The 24068-nt window shown below is 40.2% G+C and overlaps 1 protein-coding gene across 1 annotated transcript in view; it reads left to right on the forward strand.

Annotated features, from left to right (window-relative positions):
- RAB8A (RAB8A, member RAS oncogene family) overlaps positions 1 to 24068 on the forward strand; it is a 97802-nt gene that overhangs the window by 45611 nt on the left and 28123 nt on the right. The window contains exons 2-3 of the mRNA XM_089654533.1: positions 4853 to 4913; positions 21491 to 21551. Coding sequence (XP_089510659.1) covers positions 4853 to 4913; positions 21491 to 21551 — 122 coding nt within the window. The remainder of the gene's footprint in view (positions 1 to 4852; positions 4914 to 21490; positions 21552 to 24068) is intronic.

The raw sequence follows: 24068 nt of genomic DNA on the forward strand, positions 1-24068 counted from the left end.
GACAGATGAAGCATCGGACCGATGCAGCATCCACCTAGGTAAGTATGATTATTAAAAAATACGAGACCCCATACTTTTAATTCACAAATTCCTGTGAATGAATGACAAGCTGTGCGAGCAGAGCCTGCACAGCCATGCCATTTATTTTTAAGATGTGACAGTGGGTACAAGGAGAGGATCCCCCATCCACTGTCACTGGAAGATGTGAGGGGAGTGGGACACCAGTTGGAACATACTACACCCTTTTCACATGGGGTGGACTTCGATTTGATCAGCAGGGGATCTGTCCACTGATCCCCTGCTGATCAGAGCAGGGTGGGCGGATGACACATCTGTGTCTGCTCAGTTTATGCAGAGCAGACACAGACAGAGCCCACTCTGCTCTATGGACCGGTGAGTATAAACAGACTCTGCTGGTGTTTACACCCGACTGCCCTCTGATTCTAACCATGTTTTTTATTTTTCTTTAGTGGACCAGATCAGATTGGATGTAGGCCGGTGTAAACGGACACAAGTTTACACCCACTGGTCCATAGTGGTGATTGTAGGGTCCAATAAGGTCCAGCTGAAAAGCTGACAAGCGAACCAGATTTGGACCCTTTTGTGTGAAAAGAGCCAAATATGTCCCAAAGGCAAAGTTATCATTTTTAAACTGGAATATAACTAAGGATTAAAAGATAAAAAGGCTGCATATTCAGCAAGTTATTCAATCAGCTGCTGAAAGTGTCTAGCTGGAACATTGGGACTGGGCCCCAACAATTAATATCTCCTATTTGCTCCATTTTGGTCTGGTAAATATACCATTGAAAGCATTTTGTTATGTCTTTGAGTGCGAAAAAATACCCCTTTTTGTGTTAGAATTTCAGAGCTGCCCTGTGCACACTTCCTGTGTTTACCCATGAAGTCTACCCTGTTCTTATCTTAAAGCGGTAGTAAACTTGTTTGAAGAAAAAAATAAATACATTTCCCCTGCAAAGTAATATCATAATGTGATCATAATGTGCATGCACATAGTATGCATTGTATACTAGCACATTATGTGAAACCTACCTTTTAAAATGAAGCCGTCCAGCATCGCACTGACGGGGCTTTCATCTTCACCCATTCTTCTTTCTGGGTTCCCGGGCTAGAGCTGATTGAACGGCCGAGCTGCCGATGACGTCACCCCTGTGCATACGCACGGGAGTTTCGGCCACGGCACACAGCTCTGAAGGAACGGCACGGGTAATGCCATTCCTTCAGAGCACATGCACCAGTGATGTCACCTGCTGCAGCTCTGTAGAATATCACGGTGCATGTTTAGGAGATATCGCATTAATTTTACCTACAGGCAAGCTTTATTATAAGCTTACCTGTGGTAAAAATAAAAATTAGTTTGCTACCACTTTTAAGCTGGCCATACATTGCAAGAATTTTCATAAGAACTTTTGTTTCTGTTTCTTATAATCTAATGTGATTGCCCAATCATTGTATCATACAGTTTTTGCCAGTTACAACATTTTTCTGATCATTTGCAACATTAAACATCATTTTTTTTTTTTGCCGCAATCAATTAGTACTACTTCTACCTCTATTACTCATGCACATTTCACTTGATTTTTTTTATCGAACGTTTGACCCACAACTGATTAGAAAATTGATTGAAAATAAATGAACACGGAAATATTTTTTTTCAATCTTAAAATGGATATTGACTGTTGCAGTAAGCACACTAACCATTCGAAAATTGATCGGTCCACAGTTTTTCATTCCATTTTCTATCCTTCTATGGCCAGCTTTACACTACTGAATAATTAGTCCCTATGCTGTGCAGATAATAGGTAGGATTCAGGAGATGTACTATGTCTCTTCTGTACTAAAGTATTCTTAACTGTCTGCTTGCAATGCACACTGAGTGTATGAATGAACTCCAGCGGATGTCACCTTGGCCCAGCCATTCAGAATCATTGAAGATCAGAACCTGAAGGAAGACTGGCAGAAGATGTCATCAGCTGGCAAAGGGAGCTCCTAGACAACGCATCGCTGGAGTAGAGGTTGGTATAGTTTTTTGCTTTAAAGTCGTAAAAAGGAGGAGGTAATGTGGTTTTTTTTGTTTGCTTGTTTTTTGTTTTTATTTGTTTTGTTTTTTTTGTTTTTTCTTTTTAAACTTTGTGTGTGTTTTTAAGTGGTAATCATATGAAATATATTCTTAAGCAAAAAAGTTTTACTGAGTGTGCCCAAGATGGCTGCCTCACTATGTGTCCCACCAACAAATCAAAGGATAGGTTTACCTTTGTAATAAATAGGTAATAAATGCACAACTTTGTAGGCAAAAAAAAATTAGCATTTATTTTTTTTACTAGGAGCCTGTAAAGCATTCCACCTGCCAACAGCAGATCATGGGTGCAATGCAGGGCTCCTGCAGACTGTCTGTAGAGCTGTCTGCTTGCACCTCTTACATACAGGCTGTTACACACTGACAGGAAGAATCCATGAACTACCTAGAGTGCTCTCAACAGTGCCCTTGGTAGTTCATTGAAGAATTACATGCTGACAGCCACAAAAAGCTGTCAGTACCTGTAGTTCTCCCATTCACAGAACTCTGTGAATCAGAGATGCAGCTGTGACAGCGAGTAGCAGGAGCAGCTACACCAGTGGGAACATGTTACATGTTCCACCCTAAAAACGTGAAACGGGTAACATGTTCCTAAAGGTGATCTTATCCTTTAAGCCATTTGGGTTCTCTAGGAAAGGAAAGAAATAAAAATGTAAAAATAAGTGGTGCCAAAACTGCATTGTATTTTGGGGTACTCCTGTTAACATTTCTCCACTACATAGTTTATAATACATTCATGGCTGTTCACTTTTGCACGCAAACTTGTTTGTAATAATTGTTGACTGTGATATATGGTTCATGGTATGCAAATCCTGTTACTTGTTCACATACATATAACTGTATTTGATCGGGTTTTTTTAGTATTTTTCTGAATATTCTATACACGACATCCTATCTATAGTGAGTTGGGGTGTTGCCATGAAAGAAGATACAGAAGGGTTTGGATGGGTCTGGTCACTTCCTCCTTAGCTGCATTGTCAGCAGGAAATACATAGCTGAATCTGCAATGTGTAAAGTGAGCAGCAAGCATCTACTTGTCTGTATATTCTATCCCAGCATATATGGCTGTGAGGTAAAGAATACAACATGGAATGAATATATTTCATGATAATTTCATATACTCTCCTTGTGTTGAAAGCTTTTCCAAAATGGTGGTTGTATACACCAGCTAGAGCAAGCTGGCTTTTTTAATGCCATGCATTACATTTTAAAAATGTTTTCACGTGTATTTGTTGTATTCATAATGTCTTATATGCATGTTAGTATGTTTTTACATATGTGTAAACATCAAGACGTATAAAGTGAAGCAAATTGTCCTTAGAAACATGAAAACTGAAACATATTTTTTTTTTAACGCAAAGAAAAAATAAATAAATGTACCCATTGCAGTGGGGCTGCACCTGCTCTGCAAGGGTTAGTTACTCATTTTGTCTAGGGGAGATGAGAAACATGGTTACTTACCTGATTCTCCACTCCCTTGGTAGATGGCACTTTCCCGTGTTCTGTTGGTGGACTGCCCTTTGGCAGATCAACATGTCCCATGCAGGACTATTGCCCCAGCATCAATCTTGATGATGTCAGGATCTTAGGCTTCTAGAGCACGAGGGAGAACATGCTGAGGGGAATGGTCTAGCACCAGGGAGGAGTGGAAGATCAGGTAATTACATGTTTTTTTTAACAAGCAATTTACCCATACAGTTCAGGTGCCGCCTGGGTCTGGACTATCTCTTGCTTATAACCCTGTACATTTTTCTTTTCCTTCCCTTCCTTTTACTTGGTATCAGAATTTATTTTTTTGTTGTTCAGATATTGTGAAGACCATGCATTTAGTCATTGGGAATTTCTAAAACACAATTTCAGTTTTTTTGTGAATTTTATAGTAGATGGGCATTTGTCTCATGGCCTGGACGTTTATTTGCTGAAAACTCTTAAAGCATATCCCAACACTTTTCCACACCCAAGGAATCATAGGTGCCGCGCACAGCTGCCAATACAGGGGAATGGCTGTACATGTGCTAACTCCGTTTTTGCTTTTGGAGAAATACATTGTACGCAAATGTGCAGGTAAACACCGATTTAGAAGTGATCAGCATTTACATGAGTACAGCTGCATCCAGCCATTTACTTGAATTGGTTGCTATACACGGCACCTTTGACTCTCTGGGCATGGGAAAGCACTGGGGATTTTACCTTTTTGAGGTATTAACAAGGTGCAAAACCTAGAAAGCTGTAAGTGTATTTTTTACGTTTCGTTAAGGTTACATTAAAAAAAAAAAAAAAAAATGCCAAAGAAGCTCACATACCACATTTTGGCATCACACAATACCATGTATTGTCTCTAGACTGCTACCTGTGTTTGGGGTGCCATTAAGAAATAATAGCACAACAAGCGTGTTGTGCATTTTTGCAAATACAGGGGAAAACGTGTTTTCTGCCCGCATTTCGGTTACTCCCAGATATGAACAGGGCCTAATAAATTGGCAGTTGGCTTATAGCTTTCATTTTCAAAGCTTAACTGAACAAGCCAAAGCTAGAAGCTGATTGGTTACCACAGCTTCTCCAGAATTTGTCTGCTCCAGTTTTATTAAATCCTGCCTGAATTGACACTACAAAAATAAATAAAACCATAAACCTCAGAGCAGACTAAGTGTTGGGGAGTGCAGTCAGAGGTTGTAGACCATGTTTCACTAAATTTCAATTCAACACAATAGATTCCATTTTGGTTGTAGTTATTAATGTTCATGTTGTTCATTGCAGGTATTGACTTTAAAATCAGAACTATAGAATTAGATGGCAAGCGAATTAAGCTACAGATATGGTAAGTGTATTGTGCCTGTCTTCACTTCAAAATAATAATATAGTAGTAATTAAATGATTTACCCTTTTACGTGTGTGTGTGTGTGTAGAGGATATTGTAGGAGAAATTGTTGATCTCCGTTTCTAAATGCTACAGGATTTCAAAGCTGCAGTGTTAGAAGCTGCATCATTTTTCAGAAACTTGTTCTTTGAACTGTGTTTCTGCTGCAAGGGAGTGTTAATTTACACAAGGAGGTTACAGTGAAAATGATCATAGTTATGATGCCAGGTCATTTTTGGCAATGACTTAACGTATGAGCATACCCTTTTATAATGGCATATCTTAAAGTGTCACATATTAAATAGTGAAGCGCTAGAAAATAACAACAAAACTCCCTATACATGCATCATGAGTACCATCTGAACCTATAATCATAAATACCATATAGTGATATAAAAATATATATAATAAATGTCTATTGGTGAGAAACTAAAATAATTGATAAATATCTCATAATTAAACTAACCATAAATGCCTCATATATAAATATGTGATACAAAATAACAATTGATATATGCTTAGTTAATCCTCAAATAAGTGATAAGAAATCAATATTCATAATTATGCAAATTCATAATAAGTAATAAAAGTGTAAATATCCGTGATAAATTGTGACAAACCTTTGAATAAAAATAAATAAACTGTGATTCTTCATCAAATAAATACGTGATTAATAAATTCTGTGATAAACTATATATCAGAAAAAATATTAATAATAAAATCCACTTAATTATGTGAAAAATAGATCAAAACACTGTGTCTAAATAAACATAAAAGTGACCGCCATTCCCAGTTCTATTCATAGGTTTGTCACAATTTATCACGGATATTTACACTTTTATTACTTATTATGAATTTGCATAATTATGAATATTGATTTCTTATCACTTATTTATTTGAGGATTAACTAAGCATATATCAATTGTTATTTTGTATCACATATTTATATATGAGGCATTTATGGTTAGTTTAATTATGAGATATTTATCAATTATTTTAGTTTCTCACCAATAGACATTTATGATATATATTTTTATATCACTATATGGTATTTATGATTATAGGTTCAGATGGTACTCATGATGCATGTATAGGGAGTTTTGTTGTTATTTTCTAGCGCTTCACTATTTAATATGTGGGATTTATGACTTATTGGTTGAGGTAGAGTGATAGCAGCTGTTAAGATAGGGACGCATCCATATTAAGCGCAGGAGGATATTCCCAATTATATCTTAAAGTGTAGTTCACCTTTTCACAAAAAAATAAAAGTTAAACTAATACCCTTTGTGTGCTGCATATACCTCCATGGATGATTAGCTTTCACTGCTTTTACAGCCAGTGCAGGAGTCAAAGAATTTGAAAGCAGTAGTCTTCTGGGGCTGATCAGAGCAGTTCTGATTGGTCAAAGCGGTCATGTGACCAATCAGACACACTCTGATCTGTCCTGGCATCCTTAGAAAAGAAGGGAAAGAAGAGCACTGCTTTCACTGCTGAAAGCTGTACTGGCTGCATGAGCAATGAAAGCTAATCATCTGCCGAGGTAAATGCAGTGGGGAGTGAGGGCACGGTGTTTTCATTTTGTAAAAAGGTGAACTTGTAAGCGTGTAGTAAGAGAAATACAGGTCCGCTATTACTGATTTGGGATATTTTAAAGATCACAACAAGGGTTACGGCAGGTGTCAAACAAAGTCCTGTTTATTTGATTGGCATAAACAGATCTTTCAAGACAGAGGCCTAACTCACTACTGTTCAGTAGAAGTTCTACCCAAACAAAGCTCACCAGCCAAGGGAGCATTGAAGTCAACAGCATCTTTTAGTCTGCATGGCCACAAGGTTTTCAGTCGCGCGCTGTCAATCCAGCACAGACAAGCTTTGTCCTGCACCCACATGGTGCCTTTCTTAAAGGTTCACCTTTTTGAAAAAAATATTAAATGCACATATTTTTTCTAGGAAAAATGTGTGTTTATCATTTATTTATTTTTTCCATAAGAGGCTGCAGAGCATTGCACCCGTGATTGTAGATCGTGGGTGCATTGTGTGGCTACTGCAGATACATCCTCAAGCTTTGTCTCTGTACAGGCTTTTGCTCTGTACATGCTTTTGGTTACTAAGCTGAAGGAAGTGTGGATGAACTACAAGGGCACTCATCGGCATCCTTGCAATTCGTAGAGCACTACAAGCTGTCTGCTGCAGTGGCAGACGGGACTTGTGGTCTTTTCTTCACAGATTCCTGTGAATCAGTGATGCGGCTGTGTGGATCATTGCACCTGTGATTGCAATGTTCAACTTCAGTGCTTTCTGAGTCCCTGACCTGAAAAAGGGTTTCTTGAACAGGAGCATTGATTTCACTGACTTCATTTACCACATGTCTACTTCCAGACTATGACTCAAGCTTTCAAACCCAGACACCAGCTATTTTCAGCGGTATTTGCAATCTCAGCAACTATATGTTTTCTTTATAGCAGGTTTTCTTTCAGATGTCAGCCAATCGAAAAAAATATTCCAACATGTTGGGACTGAAGGGGTGACCCCATAGTATCTGTGTAGACTTTTTGCACACAAATACACACCACAGCTGTAGTCCTCGTACTTCTGAAGATAAAGTGGATATTTCACAGCTGCTATTAACTTGAAAACTTTTGCAAGCTGTTACAAGTGGTATCTCTCCTAGAATCAAGTATTCAGGGCCATCCTCACGGACTTTGGACTTCTTGGTGGCTATTTTGAAAGATTTTTTTTTTTTTTTTTTCTTGGGTTTATCCAAGTAAGAAATGTTTGCCCCCACAGTCTTTGCGCCTAACATGGAGTTGGATACAAAGTCAGCCTCCTCAGGAAGCAATGACCAAGAGTCCTCAACTTTGCTCCACGCATTACTTAAGTCGGCTAGGGACATAATTTTGAAATTGTGGATTCCCCCTCTGTTATGTCCTGCCAGTGTTTTTTGGTATCTGAAATTTTTCTCTACTGCTCTTTTTTTTATGATAAATAAAGCGACCAACATTTTTCAGTGCATCTTTCCCTTAAGGAGGATTATACTAAAGTTTTCATCTCATCTGTGGTAGACCCTCCTGTTTCATTAAGTGTTCTTGCATGGCAAGACCACTTACTGTTATCTCACATATATATTCTTATTATTATAGCCAAATTTACCACCCTAACTCCTCCCACAGTTTTTACACTACTTAGTAATATACATGCAGATTTTTCCCGATTGGTGTGCTATTACTTTGTGGAACGTTTCGCCGAATGGTTCACGAAATATCGGCATTTTTGTGGTGAAAGTGGTCCCATAGGAATGAATGGCGGAATGTTCAAAACTAGAGTGGGAGCTGACAAAAGCTAGAGTGGGAGCTGAAAAATCAGGACATGATTTCTAAACTGCCATCACTCCCTCATTTTCAAGCCCACCTACACAAATCGTATATCAAAACGTTCAGCTATCCCTGCTGCCACTAAAAATGTCCACGGCTAAGCCATTGTCCTGATAGTTTTCACAATATGACCATTTGTTTGCAACTCACGCCGCCCATTGACATTCATTGAAACTCCACTCTAGCCACCTCAAATTTGAAGGGCAATTTCTAAACTGCGACTATGCCTTCATTTTTAATATTTCTGAGACGTACTCTGCATCAAAATGTAGGTCTGGGTCTTGTGATTCTCACAATATCTTCGTTGTAGGATTTACAATTTTTAAAATATAACCATTTGAAGATGACAACTGCCAGTGAAGTGAGCAAGTTGGAGCAGTTTGTTTTTAACCGCTCTTCTCTGCCCTTGCTGTAGAGTGAGTTGCCATAGGAACCCAGGTGTGTGAGCAGGCAACAGAGTGACAAGCTACTCCACCCAGTTACTCTGCCCACTCCAGTTGTAGACTACTGGTGGACGCAAGAACACTTCACACAATTTCCCCAGAAATTGTAGCTTTCCTAGTTATAATATGTTATTGCATTTTTTTTTTCTCCCTACCTTGTCTTCATTTTCTATAAATAATGTTCCCATTTAGAATTACATTTTATTCTCAATAATTGGTGGCAACTTGTTGTTGGCAAGTATGGTAGCTAATTTATCAGTCTTTTTAAAATGTACTTTCATACATTATACCCTTTGATCAACACATACTGTATATTTACATCTAGAGAGGTAACTGATTCTTTACAATTTTTTTATATGAAAATTGTTTTTCTCATTATCACAGGTCAGATAGTGTTAGGGGGCAAAATGTTTGTTACAACAAAGAGATCAAAGGTATGTTGAAACTCTTCCTACATGATTTAGGAATGTTCTAGGACTACTTTTGGGAGGTTGTAAGGTGAAGCTGGCCGCAGTCCTTGAAGTAACTTTGAGGGCAGGGTCAGGTATAGACGTTGAAGAGCCCATATGCAAAGGATATAGGGATTGGTAGTAATCTGAAACTAAATATGATAGATCATTTTATAGGGTCATAGGTTGTGTGGCCTTCGCTGGTATTAACAGTGTGTTGGGTTCTGGCACTCTGTACAGGACACCCCCTAGGCATGTCGTTTCCTGGTTCTTTGATTCGCTTTCTGATTTTCCCAGAATTCTGTAGTAATATGCAAGTCAGAGTTTGAACATCCCCTACAGCAAAAATTTTATTTTTGGTGAGATACTCCCAAAGGGAAGTTATGTCGAAAGGGTTGCAGGCCTTGCAGCTTTTCTCATTAGAGCCCCGAAAGGTGCAGCAGCTGGCTGATAATTGTAAAATCACTCCCATTTTCCTTTGCTTTGCACATGGGTGCAGACAAACAAACCGCTATTACTTCAGAACAACAAAAGCTAGGAATCTGCAACAAAGTTTAAGATCCCTACAATGTACATACTGTATATCACCCAGGTGGGAATGATACTTTTTTTTTTTTTTTTTCAAGAAAAGTGGAGTTACTCTCCTAACTGTGACACTGACCTAGCAAGTTTTGACAAATATTAGAAAGGGAAGACAGTTCCTTCAGCAAATTGCTTTCACTGAGTTGTTCTAGCTGGGTGTGGGGCAGAAATTACTGTTTTACCTCTATGGTAATGGCAATGGTGAATGTTTGGTCCAGATATCTAAAAATATAGCTTAGTGCCAAGAACATGAAGATAAATCAATATGTCAAAATAAACTCTTCCTGAATCCTCTTTCAGGACATCATATGAGATATAGGCACCTTCTCCAACAGGAACAAGAAGCTAGCCAGTTTTTGTGTTTCCTCTGGCTGGAGGAGATGGCCTCCTATTTTGTTTTGCTTATCTTTTTTTACCTAATCACCTCTTTTCCTATCTAGCTTCTGTGGGAGCAGCTGGTAGTGTTCTCTAGATTTTCCTTCAGGACTCTTCCTCAGTATGAGAAGGAGGTGGCTAGGTTCCTTTTCTCCTCCTGTGCTTGGCGAAGGCCATGTCTGAAAGTGGCACACCCCCTTGACAGGAATCGGCACAGGCAGCGTAGATTTCCTGTCTGGGTGTTTGCAGTGTCTGCGACAGTTGGTGTGTAGTGTGACTGTGTTCTGGATATGGGGCGAAATCATTTCCAGGTGTTGAAGGCTTTGGTTTCAAACCTCATTCTCAGCAAAGGTAAATGGCCGGCTGCTACCTTTTTTATGGTGGTTCCTTCCAGCAATGGCTGCCGAGACACTACAGGTGTAGTAGCTAATACTGCATTTAGATTCTTCAATGGTGGATTCAGCTCAGGTGGATAGAGGTGCCCTTGGCACCAGCAGGACACAGGTAAGCTAGATATTGCTGTACCTACTTGCTTTCTTGTATTTTGTTCCTAGTTTTTCACCTATGATGTAATCTTTCAACTGGGGTGCTTTGGTGTTGGGCTTAATGTAGCAAAGCACTGTTGGGCTCTTCCTATGTAGGGCTTCTTAGAGAGAGTTTGAGGTTCCTGACTGATCCTGACTGATTTCCTTTCTCAAGGAGAGGAAAGAAATCTGTGCACATCTGTACCACTATACTCCCCCACAGATAGAAGGTACATTTGGAGACTTCTTCCAGAGGAGATTTGGCATCCCCTAACATTTCCTGAAGTACTGTAGTTGCGTCCGCATTTAGACCAGCACTCTACTGCTTAGTCATTTTAGTGGCAGTAGGTGTACAGTAGCTTGGGGTATGAGCGGTCCCATTGTGATGCAAGTTTGTTGGTTATAGCCTGTTATTTCTAAACAGTGGTGTGTGGGGAGGTGGAGACACAGGTCCTTTAGATAATATTGTGTATTTCAATGCACAGGCTTTGTCACATTCATAATGGTAACAGAAATCACCGAAATGGACCTCATCAAAAGTTTACATACACCGGAATGTTTGGCCTTGGTACAGAAGCACAAGATGACACACACACAGGTTAAAATGGCAATTAAAAGTTTCCCACATCTGTGTTTGTTTTGTTTTTGTTTTTTTAAATCGCAATTGGTGTCTGTGTATAAATTGTCAATGAATTTGTTAGCACTCACGTGGATGCAGTGAGCCATGGGGAGCAGAAAGAACTGTCAAAAAGACCTGCATAACAAGGAAATGGAACTTTAAGGATGGAAAAGGATATAAAACGATATCCAAAACCTTGAATATGCCAGGTAGACCAAGAAAGATTGCATCCACAACTGCTAGAAGCATTGTTTTGGGATACAAAGAAAACCACACAGGTAACCTCAGAAGAAATACAGGCTGCTCTGGAAAAAGACAGTGCGGTTGTTTCAAGGAGGACAATACGAGGATACTTGAGCAAAAATAAGCTGCATGGTCGATTTGCTAGAAAGAAGCCTTTACTGCACAAATGCCACAAAAAAGCCAGGTTACAATATGCCATACAACACCTTGGCATGCCTCACAGCTTGTGGCACACTAATCTGGAGTGATGAAACCAAAATAGAGCTTTATGGTCACAAACATAAGCACTATGTTTGGAGAGGGGTCAATAAGGCCTATAGCGACAAGAATACCATCCCCACTGTGAAGCATGGTGGTAGCTCACTAATGTTTTGGGGGGGTGTGAGCTCTAAAGGCATGGAGAATCTTGAGAAAATTGGTGGCAAAATAAATGCAGTGTGTTATCGGAAAATACTGGCAGACAATTTGCATTCTTCTGCAAGAAAGCTGCGCATGAGGCACTCTTGGACTTTCAAGCATGCCAATGGCCCTAAGCACAAGGCCAAGTTGACACTCCAGTGGTTACAACAGAAAAAGATGAAGGTTCTGGAGCGTCCATCAGTCTCCCGACTTTAATATCATCAAGCAACTCTGGGGAAATCTCAAATGTGTGGTCCATGCAAAACAACCAAAGGCTTTGCATTACCTGGAGGCATCTTGCCAAGACGAATGGGAAGCTATACCACTTGCAAGAATTCGGGGCCTCATAGACCACTATTACAAAAGATGCTGCACACTGTCATGAATGCTAAAGGGGGCAATACACAGTATTAAGAACTAAGGGTATGCAGACTTTTGAACAGGGGTCACTTCCTTTGTTTACTTGTTGCCATGTTTTGTTTTTTGATTGTCGTTCTGTTATGACATACAGTTGAATGTGAATCCCATAAGAAATAAAAGAAATGTGTTTTGCCAGCTCACTCGTGTTTTCTTTAAAAAGGGTACATACTGTATATTACCAATTCTCCAACGGTATGCAAACTTTTGAGCACAACTGTACAAAAGTATGTTCGTGGTGGAAAGTAACTGGATATATGCTTCTGCAGCAAACTCCTCTTATGTGCTTATATTTTATATGGTCTATCCATATATTTTCTGTGGTGACAAAGTTTTTCTTTCAGCTTGCACTCAAGTCTTCATATACGTTTTTCTTTCATTATGTACATCAGTGGTCTCCAAACTGTGGCCCAAGGGCCGGATGTGGCCCTTTGCTTGCTTTTATCCGGCACTGTTTTTTATCCTCTGATACCACCAATGGGGCATAATTCCCTGCAATGACACCAATGGAGGGGCATAAATCCTCCCAAAGATGGGGTGCCATTGCTCCTACTAAAGTCAATTTTGGGGCACAATTCCTCACAGTGACCCCAACAATCAGGCCCAATGACACCAATGATGGTGCACAATTCCCCCCAATTACACAAAAGATGGGGTGCCATTGCTCCCACTAAAACCAAAGAAGGGGCATGCTTTATTCCCACTGACGTCAGGAGTGTGTGTGTTGCAGTTTACATATAGCAATGAGCAAAAGTATCTGGACATTCATATGTCCTTTAGTTGATAAAGGCCTGACTAGGGTTTCAACCTTTTTTATATTTGATACTTTTTTTTTTTTTTTAATCAATGCTGTGTAGCCTTGAGATCTTATTTCCTGATATTTGATTTTTCCCTGCAGTTAGGACCTGCCTTGGTTTTCTCTTTATTGAGAATTTAATAAGACCGGGTCCATATCTTTGATTTTTATGGTCAGCCCTTTGGGAGAAGAGGCCTCTGGGCTATTTTATTGTCCCTCCCTAGTCTGCTAAATTCTTGCAAATCCTTTCATATGCTGTTATGAATGATGATTTAGGAAAACCAGAGTTACTTACCAGTAGCTCTATTTCCATGGGTCTTCCAGGACAGCAGGATTCCTGTCCTTGTGTTATGTTCTTTTTTCTGTTTGTATATGTTTTGCTTAGGCTTGTCCTTTTGATTCTTGTTTAACCGCTTGCCGACCGCCCTATAGCAGAAATACTGCTACAGGGTCAGCAGCAGTACGCAAAATCACATATACGTAATTTTGCATTTCTGGGTAGGGGGCGCACGCCCTACCCGCGCCGCCATTCGCGGCCACGGCTGGTAATTACTCGCCAGCGCCCGGTGGTTTTGAAGGATTTCCTATGGGGAGGAGGAATGTTTTGTTTACTAACAGTCATCCTCCCTGTCAGCTCTGGCTCACTGCTTTTAGATAGCTGTGCACAGCAACGCCATCCACAGCAGTGTGATTACAAGTAAATCACACTGACACGGTCCCCTAGTAAAACACTCCCAGCACACAGTTAATCATTTGAACACCCCTCATGTTAACCCCTTCCTGCCCAGTGGCATTAGTACAGTGTGAGTGCTTTTTTTTTTTTTTTTTTTTAAGCACTGATCACTGTATTGGCGTCACTGGGGATGTCAGTGACACCAAGTCAATTTCCCCCAGTGTCAGAATGTCCGCTGTAAGTCGCTGATCACTGCCATTACTAGTAATAATTAAAAAAAAAAAAAAAAAAAAAAAGTCCCAGTATATATACTGATATTTGTAAACCCTATAACTTTCACGCAAACCAATTAATTTACATGAATTGGGATTTTTTTTTAGCAAAGACGTAGCAGAATACATTTTGTCCTAAATTTTTGCCGAAAATTTTGATTTATTTTATTTTTTTTTATATTTTTTATTGGACATGTTTAACCAATACACGCCCGGCCAATAGCCAAAAGACGGCCGGCAAAATGTACTGCCTTTCCGGGTTGGACGCCAAATGGCGTCCTCCCGCACATGCACACTTTTCGCACTTTCAGAGCCGCGCAGCGGCATGATCTGTCACCGGCTGTGTACCTCGGACACGGCCGATGACAGATCTGAGTATCGGCCCTGTTGCCGGTACCATGTGACCTGCTGTGACCAATCACAGCAGGTCACATGACCCTTGTATACAATGGATGGCTTCATTCATGCCATCCATTGTATACTAGTGTCTAGCTGTGAATGGTCACAGCTAATCACATGCACATGTCATGTGATTAGCTGTGGCCAAATCACAGCTAAGCACAAAAAAAAAAAAAAAAAACCCTGAATGAATCGATGTCATTCAGGTAAATGCTTGCTTATAGCAAAGTAATTCTTTGAAATAAGCAAATTGTGCAAAAAAAAAAAAATACTGATCACTTCCCCAAAGCAGTACAATGTTATTATGGTAACATTGTACTACTTTGGACATAGTGAAATATGAAAAACAAAATCTTAAAAAAAAGAAAAAACATTTTAATAAATTTAAAATAATTTTTTTTTTTTTTTTCATACTGTCACCAGTGTCCCTGATCACCGCCATGCCAGTTATATGAAGACGCTGTACTGCACTGGTGACAGTATGTAAAAAAAAAAAGTGAATTTTTTTGCTTTTTTTTTTCATTTTCCGAAAAATTATGACAAAAAAAATACAACTTCAAAAAACTCGCCATGCCTCTTATGAAGTACGTCGGACTGTCTACTCTGGAAAAAGGGGTCATTTGGGGGATATCTGTACTATTCTGACATTCTTGGATCTCAAGAAATTAGATTGGATCTCAAGAAATTAGAAATTAGGATTGATCAATATTCAGATCTATACCATAGTTTGTAAACTCTATAACTTTCCTAAAACTAAAAAATACATCCTAATTTGGGTTATTTTCACCAAAGACATGTAGCAGAATACATCTTGGCCTAAATTTATGAAGAACAATTATTTATTTGCAAACATTTATAACAGAAACAAAGAAAAACGTGTTTTGTTTTTTGTTTTTTTCTTCAAAATTTTCAGTCTTTTTTTGATAATTTAGAAAAAAATAAAATACCCCGGCGGTGATTAAATACCACCAAAAGAAAGCTCTAGTTGTGTGAAGAAAATGATAACATTTTAGTTTAGGTACAATGTTGTATAACTGCGCAATTGTCTGTCATTGGGCAGGAAGGTGTAAAATTGCCCAATATTCAAATGGTTAATAGCAAAAAGTAAAAAATACAATTTTTTTTTTTTATAGCTCAAAAATAAAAAACGTACAGGCAATCAAACACCACTGAAAGCTCAACCCGTGGGGGGAAAAAAAAGGAATGTAAATTTAATTTGGGCGCAGCGTTGTTTGACTGACAATTGTCAGTTAAAGTAACGCAGCGCCGTAACGAAAAAAAAAAAAGGCCTGGTCAGGAAAGGGGGTAAATCCTCTGCAGGGCAAGTGGTTAAAACTGACCACTTCAGCAGAAATACTTCTTCTTTTTAAAATGTGTTTGGTTATGCGCTTTCCTGTTTTGAGGAGGTGCCTATATCTCATATGCTATCCATGAAGACTCATGGAAATGGAGTTACTGTTAGGTTTAACTGGCTTTCACACACAAATGTTTAATTTGTATAGGTCAATGTAAAAAAAAAAAAAAAAATCCTAATTTTTTTTTATTTTTTAAACAACTGTACATTATATGTAATACTACAAGACAGATGCAAACCCTTTGTATACTGGCTTTAATTGCAAATCAGGTTACGTTGGCTATATACAACAGTATGAAGTCATAGTGGTTTCAAATTCAGTAACATCAGGAAGTGCTGTAACTGATGAATGTTTCATGGTATGGCAAATTCAAAGGTTTTATCATGCAGTGTGTTTTTTTTTTTTGTTTTTGTTATGCTCCTGTAATTTGTAATTAAATTCACTTGTATCAAAAAAAGAGACCTTGTTTTCTCCCATCTTTGCACTCCCCACAACCTCACAAACACCCCTTTCCTCTCTCTGATCACAATCTCATCACCTTCACAGTGTCCTCATTTCAAACACCTATCCCTCCAAGCAGCAAACAATTACCTGCTGAAACCTTCACAACTTGAACCCTGCTCCTTTCCACTCTGCAACTGACCAACTCTATGACAGAATCTCTCCCCTGTCCTGCCCCGGCCTGGCCACTGCTGTCTACAACAGTTCGCTTTCATCCGCATTAGACTCACTTGCTTCTCTAACAACACGAAGCATCAGGCCCCGACCGTTACAACCTTGGCAGACTGACGACACCAGAAATCTTAAACGTCATAGTCGTGCGCTGGAGCGATTGTGGCATAAAACCAAATCTCGCCAAGCTTTCACCCTATATAAATCTGCTTTCTTAACATACAATTCCTCCCTCCATGCTGCCAAACAAGCCTACTTTGTCACTCTTATTAATACCTTGTCATCCAGTCCTCATCGTCTCTTCTCTACTTTTAACTCTCTACTTTCTCCACCGCCACCCAGTAACTCTCTCACTGCTCACGAGATTGCAAATCATTTCAAAAACAAGATTGACGCAATTCGTAGGGGCATCACCACTGCACAGACACCCATCCCACTTAGCATACCTTATACTAAACTTCCCTCAACACTTTCCTCTTTTGACCTTGCTACTACCAAAGGGATCACTAAGGTTTTCCGAGAAGCCCGTCTCGCCACCTCCCCCCTGGATCCTGTCCCCTCACAACTACTACGGTCACCCTCTTCTTCCATCCTATGCTCCCTCACTCACTCTTCAATCTTTCCCTCTCTACTGGTGCCTTCCCCTCCCCTGTAAAAGCATGCGCACATCACTCCCATATTTAAAAAGCCCTCCCTGGACCCCACCAACCTGAACAACTTAAGACCCATCTCCCTGCTGCCATTTACCTCTAAACTCCTAGAATGCTTAGTCTACAATCACCTGAGCTCCCACTTCACCGACAACAACCTTCTTGACCCTTTACAGTCTGGCTTTCGCTCTCTACACTCCACTGAAACTGCCCTACTAAAACTCACTAATGATCTAATAACAGCTAAAACCAATGGCCACTACTCCGTACTCTTACTACTTGACCTCTCTGCAGCTTTTGATATGGTTTACTATCCCCTCCTCCTAAAAAAAAAAAAAAAAAAAAAAAAAAAAAAATCCACTCTCTTGGTCTCAGAGACTCTGTTCTCTTGGTTCTCCTCCTAGCTATCGCAGTGCTCCTTCAGCATTACCTATAACGCTGCCTCCTCCTCTTCACTCGCTCTTTCTGTAGGGGTCCCTCAAGGTTCTGTCCTTGGACCCCTTCTCTTCTCCATCTACACCTCCTCCCTTGGTCACTTGATAAACTCCTATGGCTTTAAGTACCATCTCTATACTGATGACACACAAATCTATCTTTCTACCCCTCACCTCACCCCTTCAGTCTCCTCTCACATTACTAACCTACTAAGCGCCATATCGGCATGGATGTCACTCCGTTTCCTCAAACCCAATCTTTCCAAAACTGAGCTCTTAGTATTCCCCCCAGCCCGTGCCCCCTCCCCTGACTTCTCCATCAAGATCAATAACATAATGATCAGTCCCTCCCCTCATGCCAGGGTACTAGGTGTAATCCATCTGTCCTTTTAGCCCCAAATCCAATCACTGTCCAAATCTTGTAGACATTTCCAAGATACGCCCGTTGCTAACCTCGGAAACCACTAAGCAACTTATTCACTCCCTTGTTATATCTCGCCTTGACTATTGTAACTCCCTCCTCATTGGCCTACCTAATTGCAGGCTATCCCCTCTTCAGTCTATCATGTATGCTGCTGCCAGACTTATCCACCTTACTAACCATTCTGTATCTGCCACCCCTCTCTGCCAATCCCTCCACTGGCTTCCCGTTGTCCAAATAAAATTCAAAACATTAACAATAACGTATAAAGCCATTTATAATGCCCCAAATGACATCACTCATCTTGTCTCCAAATATCACCCAAACCGTACTCTCCGCTCCTCGCAACACCTCCTCTCTAGCTCCCTTGTCTCCTGCTCCCATGCTAGTCTCCCGGACTTTTCCAGAGCTTGCCCCATCCTCTGGAACTCTCTACCCCAATTTATCAGACTATCTCCTTTTCTGCTCACTTTTAGGCGATCTCTGAAAACCCTTCTCTTCAGGGAAGCCTATCCTGCCCTCAGCTAATAATGGAATCTTCTACTCTTCCAACCAGTCCATCCCCCAGAGTTACTACCTTTTTGTACCACTAGCCCCTCTCTCCTGGATTGTAAGCTCCATGGAGCAGGGTCCTCCTTTCCCTCCTGTATTGTTGCTGTATTGTCTCCCGTTTATATTGTAAAGCGCTGAGCAAACTGTTGGCGCTATATAAATCCTGTATAATAATAATCTCTAGGTTACAAATCCATCTCCCGAGATCTTTGTTTCTATGTCCACTGTGTTCAACATTGTCAAGAAGTTTACAGCCCATGGCACTGTAGCTAATCTACCTGGATGTGGACAAAAGAGAAAAACTCATCAAAGTTTGCAACAAAGGATTGGTGGCTAAAGAACCTCGATCAATTTCCAGACAAATTCAAGCTGACATTAAGGAACAGGGTATAACTGTTAGCTCGCACTATACGTTGCCATCGAAATGAAAAGGGACGCTATGGTGGGAAGACCCCACTGCTGATACAGAAACCTAAAAAAGCCAGATTGGAGTTTACCAAAACTTACCTGAGGAAGCCAAAATCCTTTTGGGAGAATGTGCTGTGGACAGACAAAACAAAATTACAGTTTTTTGGTAAAACTCATCATTCTACTGTTTTCAGAAAAAGCAATGGGACCATTAAAAAAAAAGAATACAGTCTCTACAATCAAACATGGTGGATGTTCACTGATATTTTGAGGTTGCTTTGCTGCTTCAAGCACTGGATGTCTTGACTGTGCATGGCATTATAAAATCTGAAGACTACCAACGAATTCTGAGGTGCAGTGTAGGGCCCAATGTCAGAAAGCTGGACCTCTGTCAGAGGTCATGGGTCTTACAGCAGGATAATGACCCAAAGCACATGTCCAAAAGCATCCAGAAATGGTTTCAGACAAAGCGCTGGAGAGTACTGAACTGGCCAGCAATGAGTCCAGATCTCAATCCCATAGAACACCTGTGGAGAGATCTCAAAGCAGCAGTTGGTAAAAGGAACCCTTCCAATCTGAGAGACCTGGAGCAGTTGTCAAAAGAAGAGTAGTCCAACATTCCAGTAAAGAGGTACAAGAAACTCCATTGATTTCAGTTATTTTTTTCCAAGGGGTGTGCTACGAAATATTAAATTGAGGGTGCCAATCATTTTTTTTAATCCATTTTTGGGGTTTTGCGTGGAATGTGTCAGATTTGGCTTTTTGTTTCTCCACTTTTTTTGTGGCATACAATACAAACAAAAGAAATAAGCAGAATGCCTAGACATTTGTAATTGCAACATTTTTCTAGGTGAAGTGGTGCATTATCTAACAAATGCAGGGCTGCCTAAATTTTGGCCATGACTGAATATGCATTTGTGGTTTTTGCATTTAAAGTGTTTTGCATTGCGCTAATATGTGTTCTGGTACCGTTCTATGAAAAAATTGCAGCATGTTGTACTTTAAAGCACATGAAACTACTGAAATGGTGTAAACTTGGCTCATTGAAATACATTTTTCTTGCTTTGAATTTAAAACACATTTGACTGCATCTGGTGTACCGGAGCCCTGAAATTGTTATAAAAGTACAGCCTTACCTCTCATACATTTATGATAGTATTAACATCTTCTGGCATTTTAGGCCCGATTCACAATTGCAAATGGGGCCGTTTGCAATTAGAAGCAGGGTTCTCTGAGACTAGCTGCCTGAAGGAAACCCCATTGAAAACAGTGGACACTGACAGCTCCTTCAGCTATTCATGGCTGCTCACATGTAATTGCTCATGGAGCCATTCTGCATCCAGGGTTGATCATTCACAGGTTATTGCTCCATGAGCTGCTACACGTGAGTAGCCACAAATAGCTGGGGGAGCTGACAAAGTCTTGTTTTCACTGGGGCCTCCTGCTTGCAGCTACATGCAGGGAACCACCACTGGATCCTCCAAAATCTAGTTGCAAACTGCCCCATTTGCAAGTGTGAATTGGGCCTTTGTGTGCCAGATATAAGTACTGTGCCCAGGCATGAGACAAGCCATCCTCCCATGGGAGCCTTATAGTCTGACTCTAGGATGACAGTTCTTCCCTGACAGGAAGCAAAATCAGTAAATGGCACAAATGTATCCCTAAAAAGCAAAGCTTCTCTGTTCTACTGTAATAAGGATGAAGATTCCAATTTTTACAAAGGCCAATTCTGCGTTATAAAGTGTAGCATAAATATTCTTACATTAGGTACTTAAAGCGGAGTTCCACCCAAAAGGGGAAGTTCCGCTTTAAAGATTGGTCCCCTGCTCCCCATTAAGGATTGGCACCTTTGGGGAACGGGTACCCGAATTTGACAGGTTCCCACTTCCGCTGCGATCGCCTAGGCGATCGGAAACGGAAGTTGTCCTCCTACCCTCCCTCCCCGAAGTCTTGTGGGACACGTGACCAGTCCCAGAAGACGATGGGGCCATTCAGGAAGTGCAGCGCTACTCGCTCATTCGCAGTGGGCACCCGGCTGTGAAGCTGCAAGCTGTCGCAGCCGGGTGCCCACACTGAAGGTACCGGCACCTGGAATACAGGACGGCTGGTGAAATGGGCTGCTGCGGGGGCAATGCAGGATCATGGGACAAGTGAATGGCAGTTTTTTAAAAGTCAGCAGCTACAGTTTTTGTAGCTGCTGATTTTTATTTTTTTACAGAGTGAGTGGGACTACGTTTTAAAATTGCTATTGCTGGCTGCTAAAGGCTGGACATAAACCATGATTATCTCTTGGCTATGTAAGTCATCTGTGTATTGCTTTGATTCTAACCAACCAATGTAGTAAATTTCAAAGTAGGTTCTAGACATCTCAGCCCTTTTTTTTTATATTTCATTCCAACTACCAACAACTAACTACTAATCAAATTTATATTCTTATGTAAATTATTTGATGCTTTTCATATTTATGGTGTTCCTTTTTTCAAGGGATACTGCTGGACAAGAGAGGTTTCGTACAATCACAACGGCATATTACAGAGGAGCAATGGTAGGTACCAAAATTCTTTAACTAATATGATTTATGTTTATGCTGTGTTGCGTTAAAGCTCCATTTTAGGGCACAATCGTGCATTACAGGGTCTACATTAATAAACGTAAGCATATAAATACACATATTTTCATTCTTAATAATGGACTTTTTATTTCTTGGTTGAAAAATCCCTCAATCCCCTGTAGAAACTAGTTAAAGCTTTAACCATTAGCCGCCCGGCCAACGGCCGTTTGGCGGCTTCAGAAGTGTCTCTCCGTTCCGGGTACACGCCATTTGGCGTGCTCCCGCACATGCGCCGTTTGCGCTAGTGCAGAGCGGCGCAGCAGTGCGATCTGTCATCAGCCGTGCACCTCGGACACGGCCGATGACAGATCCGATTACCGGCTCCCGTTGCTGGTACCATGTGACCTGCTGTGACCAATCACAGCAGGTCACATGACAGTTGTATACAATGGATGGCTTCATTCATGATGCCATCCATTGTATACTAGTGCCTAGCTGTGAATGGTCACAGCTAATCACATGCACATGTCATGTGATTAGCTGTGACCAAATCGCAGCTAAGCACAAAAAAAAAAAAAAAAAAAGCTGAATGAATCGATTTCATTCAGGTAAATGCTTGCTTATAGCAAAGTAATTCTTTGCTATAAGCAAATTGTGTAAAAAAAAAAAAAAATAAAATACTGATCACTTCCCCAAAGTAGTACAATGTTACTATGGTAGTCAGTGTCCCTGTTCATCGCCATGCCAGTTATATGATGACGCTGTACTGCACTGGTGACAGTATGTAAAAAAAAAAAAATAGTGAAAATAATAGTGAAAATAATTTTTTTCATTTTTTCATTTTCCGAAAAATTATGACAAAAAAATACAACTTCAAAAAACTCGCCATGCCTCTTATGAAGTACGTCGGACTGTCTACTCTGCAAAAAGGGGTCATTTGGGGATATCTGTACTATTCTGACATTCTTGGACCTCAAGAAGAGATTGGCCGTCAGTACTTCAGGATTGATCAATTTTCAGATCTATACCATAGTTTGTGAACTCTATAACTTTCCTACAAACTAAAAAATACATCCTAATTTGGGTTATTTTCACCAAAGACATGTAGCAGAATACATCTCGGCCTAAATTTATGAAGAACAATTATTTATTTGTAAACTTTTATAACAGAAACAAAGAAAAATGTGTTTTTTTTTCAAAATTTTTGGTCTTTTTTTGTTAATTTAGCAAAAAATAAAAACCCCAGTGGTGATTAAATACCACCAAAAGAAAGCTCTAGTTGTGTGAAGAAAATGATAAAATTTTAGTTTGGGTACAGTGTTGTATGACCGCGCAATTGTCATTCAAAGTGTGAGAGCGCTGAAACCTGAAAAATGGCCTGGGCAGGAAGGTGTAAAATTGCACGGTATTGAAACGGTTAAAGAACCTATACAAAAATACAGTTTAAAAATGTGCATATTTTAAACACATATTTTTAACATGCATCAACACAAGTTGATGTAGAAATGTGAATAGGGCCTTATAGCCTGGTTTAACATTAACTCACTACTTTGTAGGGACATTTTTTTAAGCAATTCTCACTAGAATCAGGTACTTATTGTAAAATTGGACTGCAGCTCATTTTGCAAAGGATTGTAAGTTATGTAAGCATTTGTGACATGCCTACAGTTGTATTTGTTATACTCTTTCAACTTTAAACAGATGCACATTTAATGAAGTAGTATCCGCAGCAGATAAAAAAAAAAAAGCTAAACATCGCAGAGGAACCACTGCACACCTCTTTTGGTCTCATTGAAATCTGTGCAAGGATTGCAGAGCAGCATTGTCGGATAGCTGGGCTTCCCCCTGTTTTTTCCCAGGATTTTGGCCTCATTAACAGAGGCCAATTTTTGAAGTGCCGTGTGCTTCGGACCCTGTCCTCTTTCTTCCCTGTGAGGAAACATGATTAATTCCAGCCCAAACAGGGTCTTTTTAGGGTATCACATCAATTCAGTAGCCCAAAAGTTAAGACAAAACTCTCCAAGATACAAGCTATCTCCAATTGCCTAGCCTCATCTATAGTAGTCTCGTTAAGGGAGTCTTTTGGGATTCATTTCATTAGTAACTTGGGCCCAGTTGCGTTCTAGAACCCTTCAGTCGTTTCTTTTGTCCACTTGCAAGAAGAGTTCCTTAGATCTGGTTGTTCTCCTTCCCTTGGAAGTATCTCAGTCTCTAAACCGGTGGATGAATCCATTGAATTTGCTGCAGGGCAGGTTTTGGCGACTTCTGCGCACTGTGCACTTCAGCTTTCGCTGACTCCACTCTGTCATTTTATGTGGCCTACCACTCTGTGGCTGAGTTGCTGTTGTTCCCAGTTGCTTTCACTTTGTTATAATACCACTAACCGTTGACTGTGGAATATTTAGTAGCAAGGAAGTTTCATGGATAGACTTATTGCACAGGTGGCAACCTATCACGTTGCCACGCTTTAATTCACTGAGCTCCTGAGAGCGACCCATTCTTTCACAAATG

This window comes from Staurois parvus, unplaced genomic scaffold (genome assembly GCF_062004578.1).
Source record: "Staurois parvus isolate SC_StPar_1 unplaced genomic scaffold, SC_StPar_1.0 ptg000773l, whole genome shotgun sequence".
NCBI classification, from domain to species: Eukaryota; Metazoa; Chordata; class Amphibia; order Anura; family Ranidae; genus Staurois; species Staurois parvus.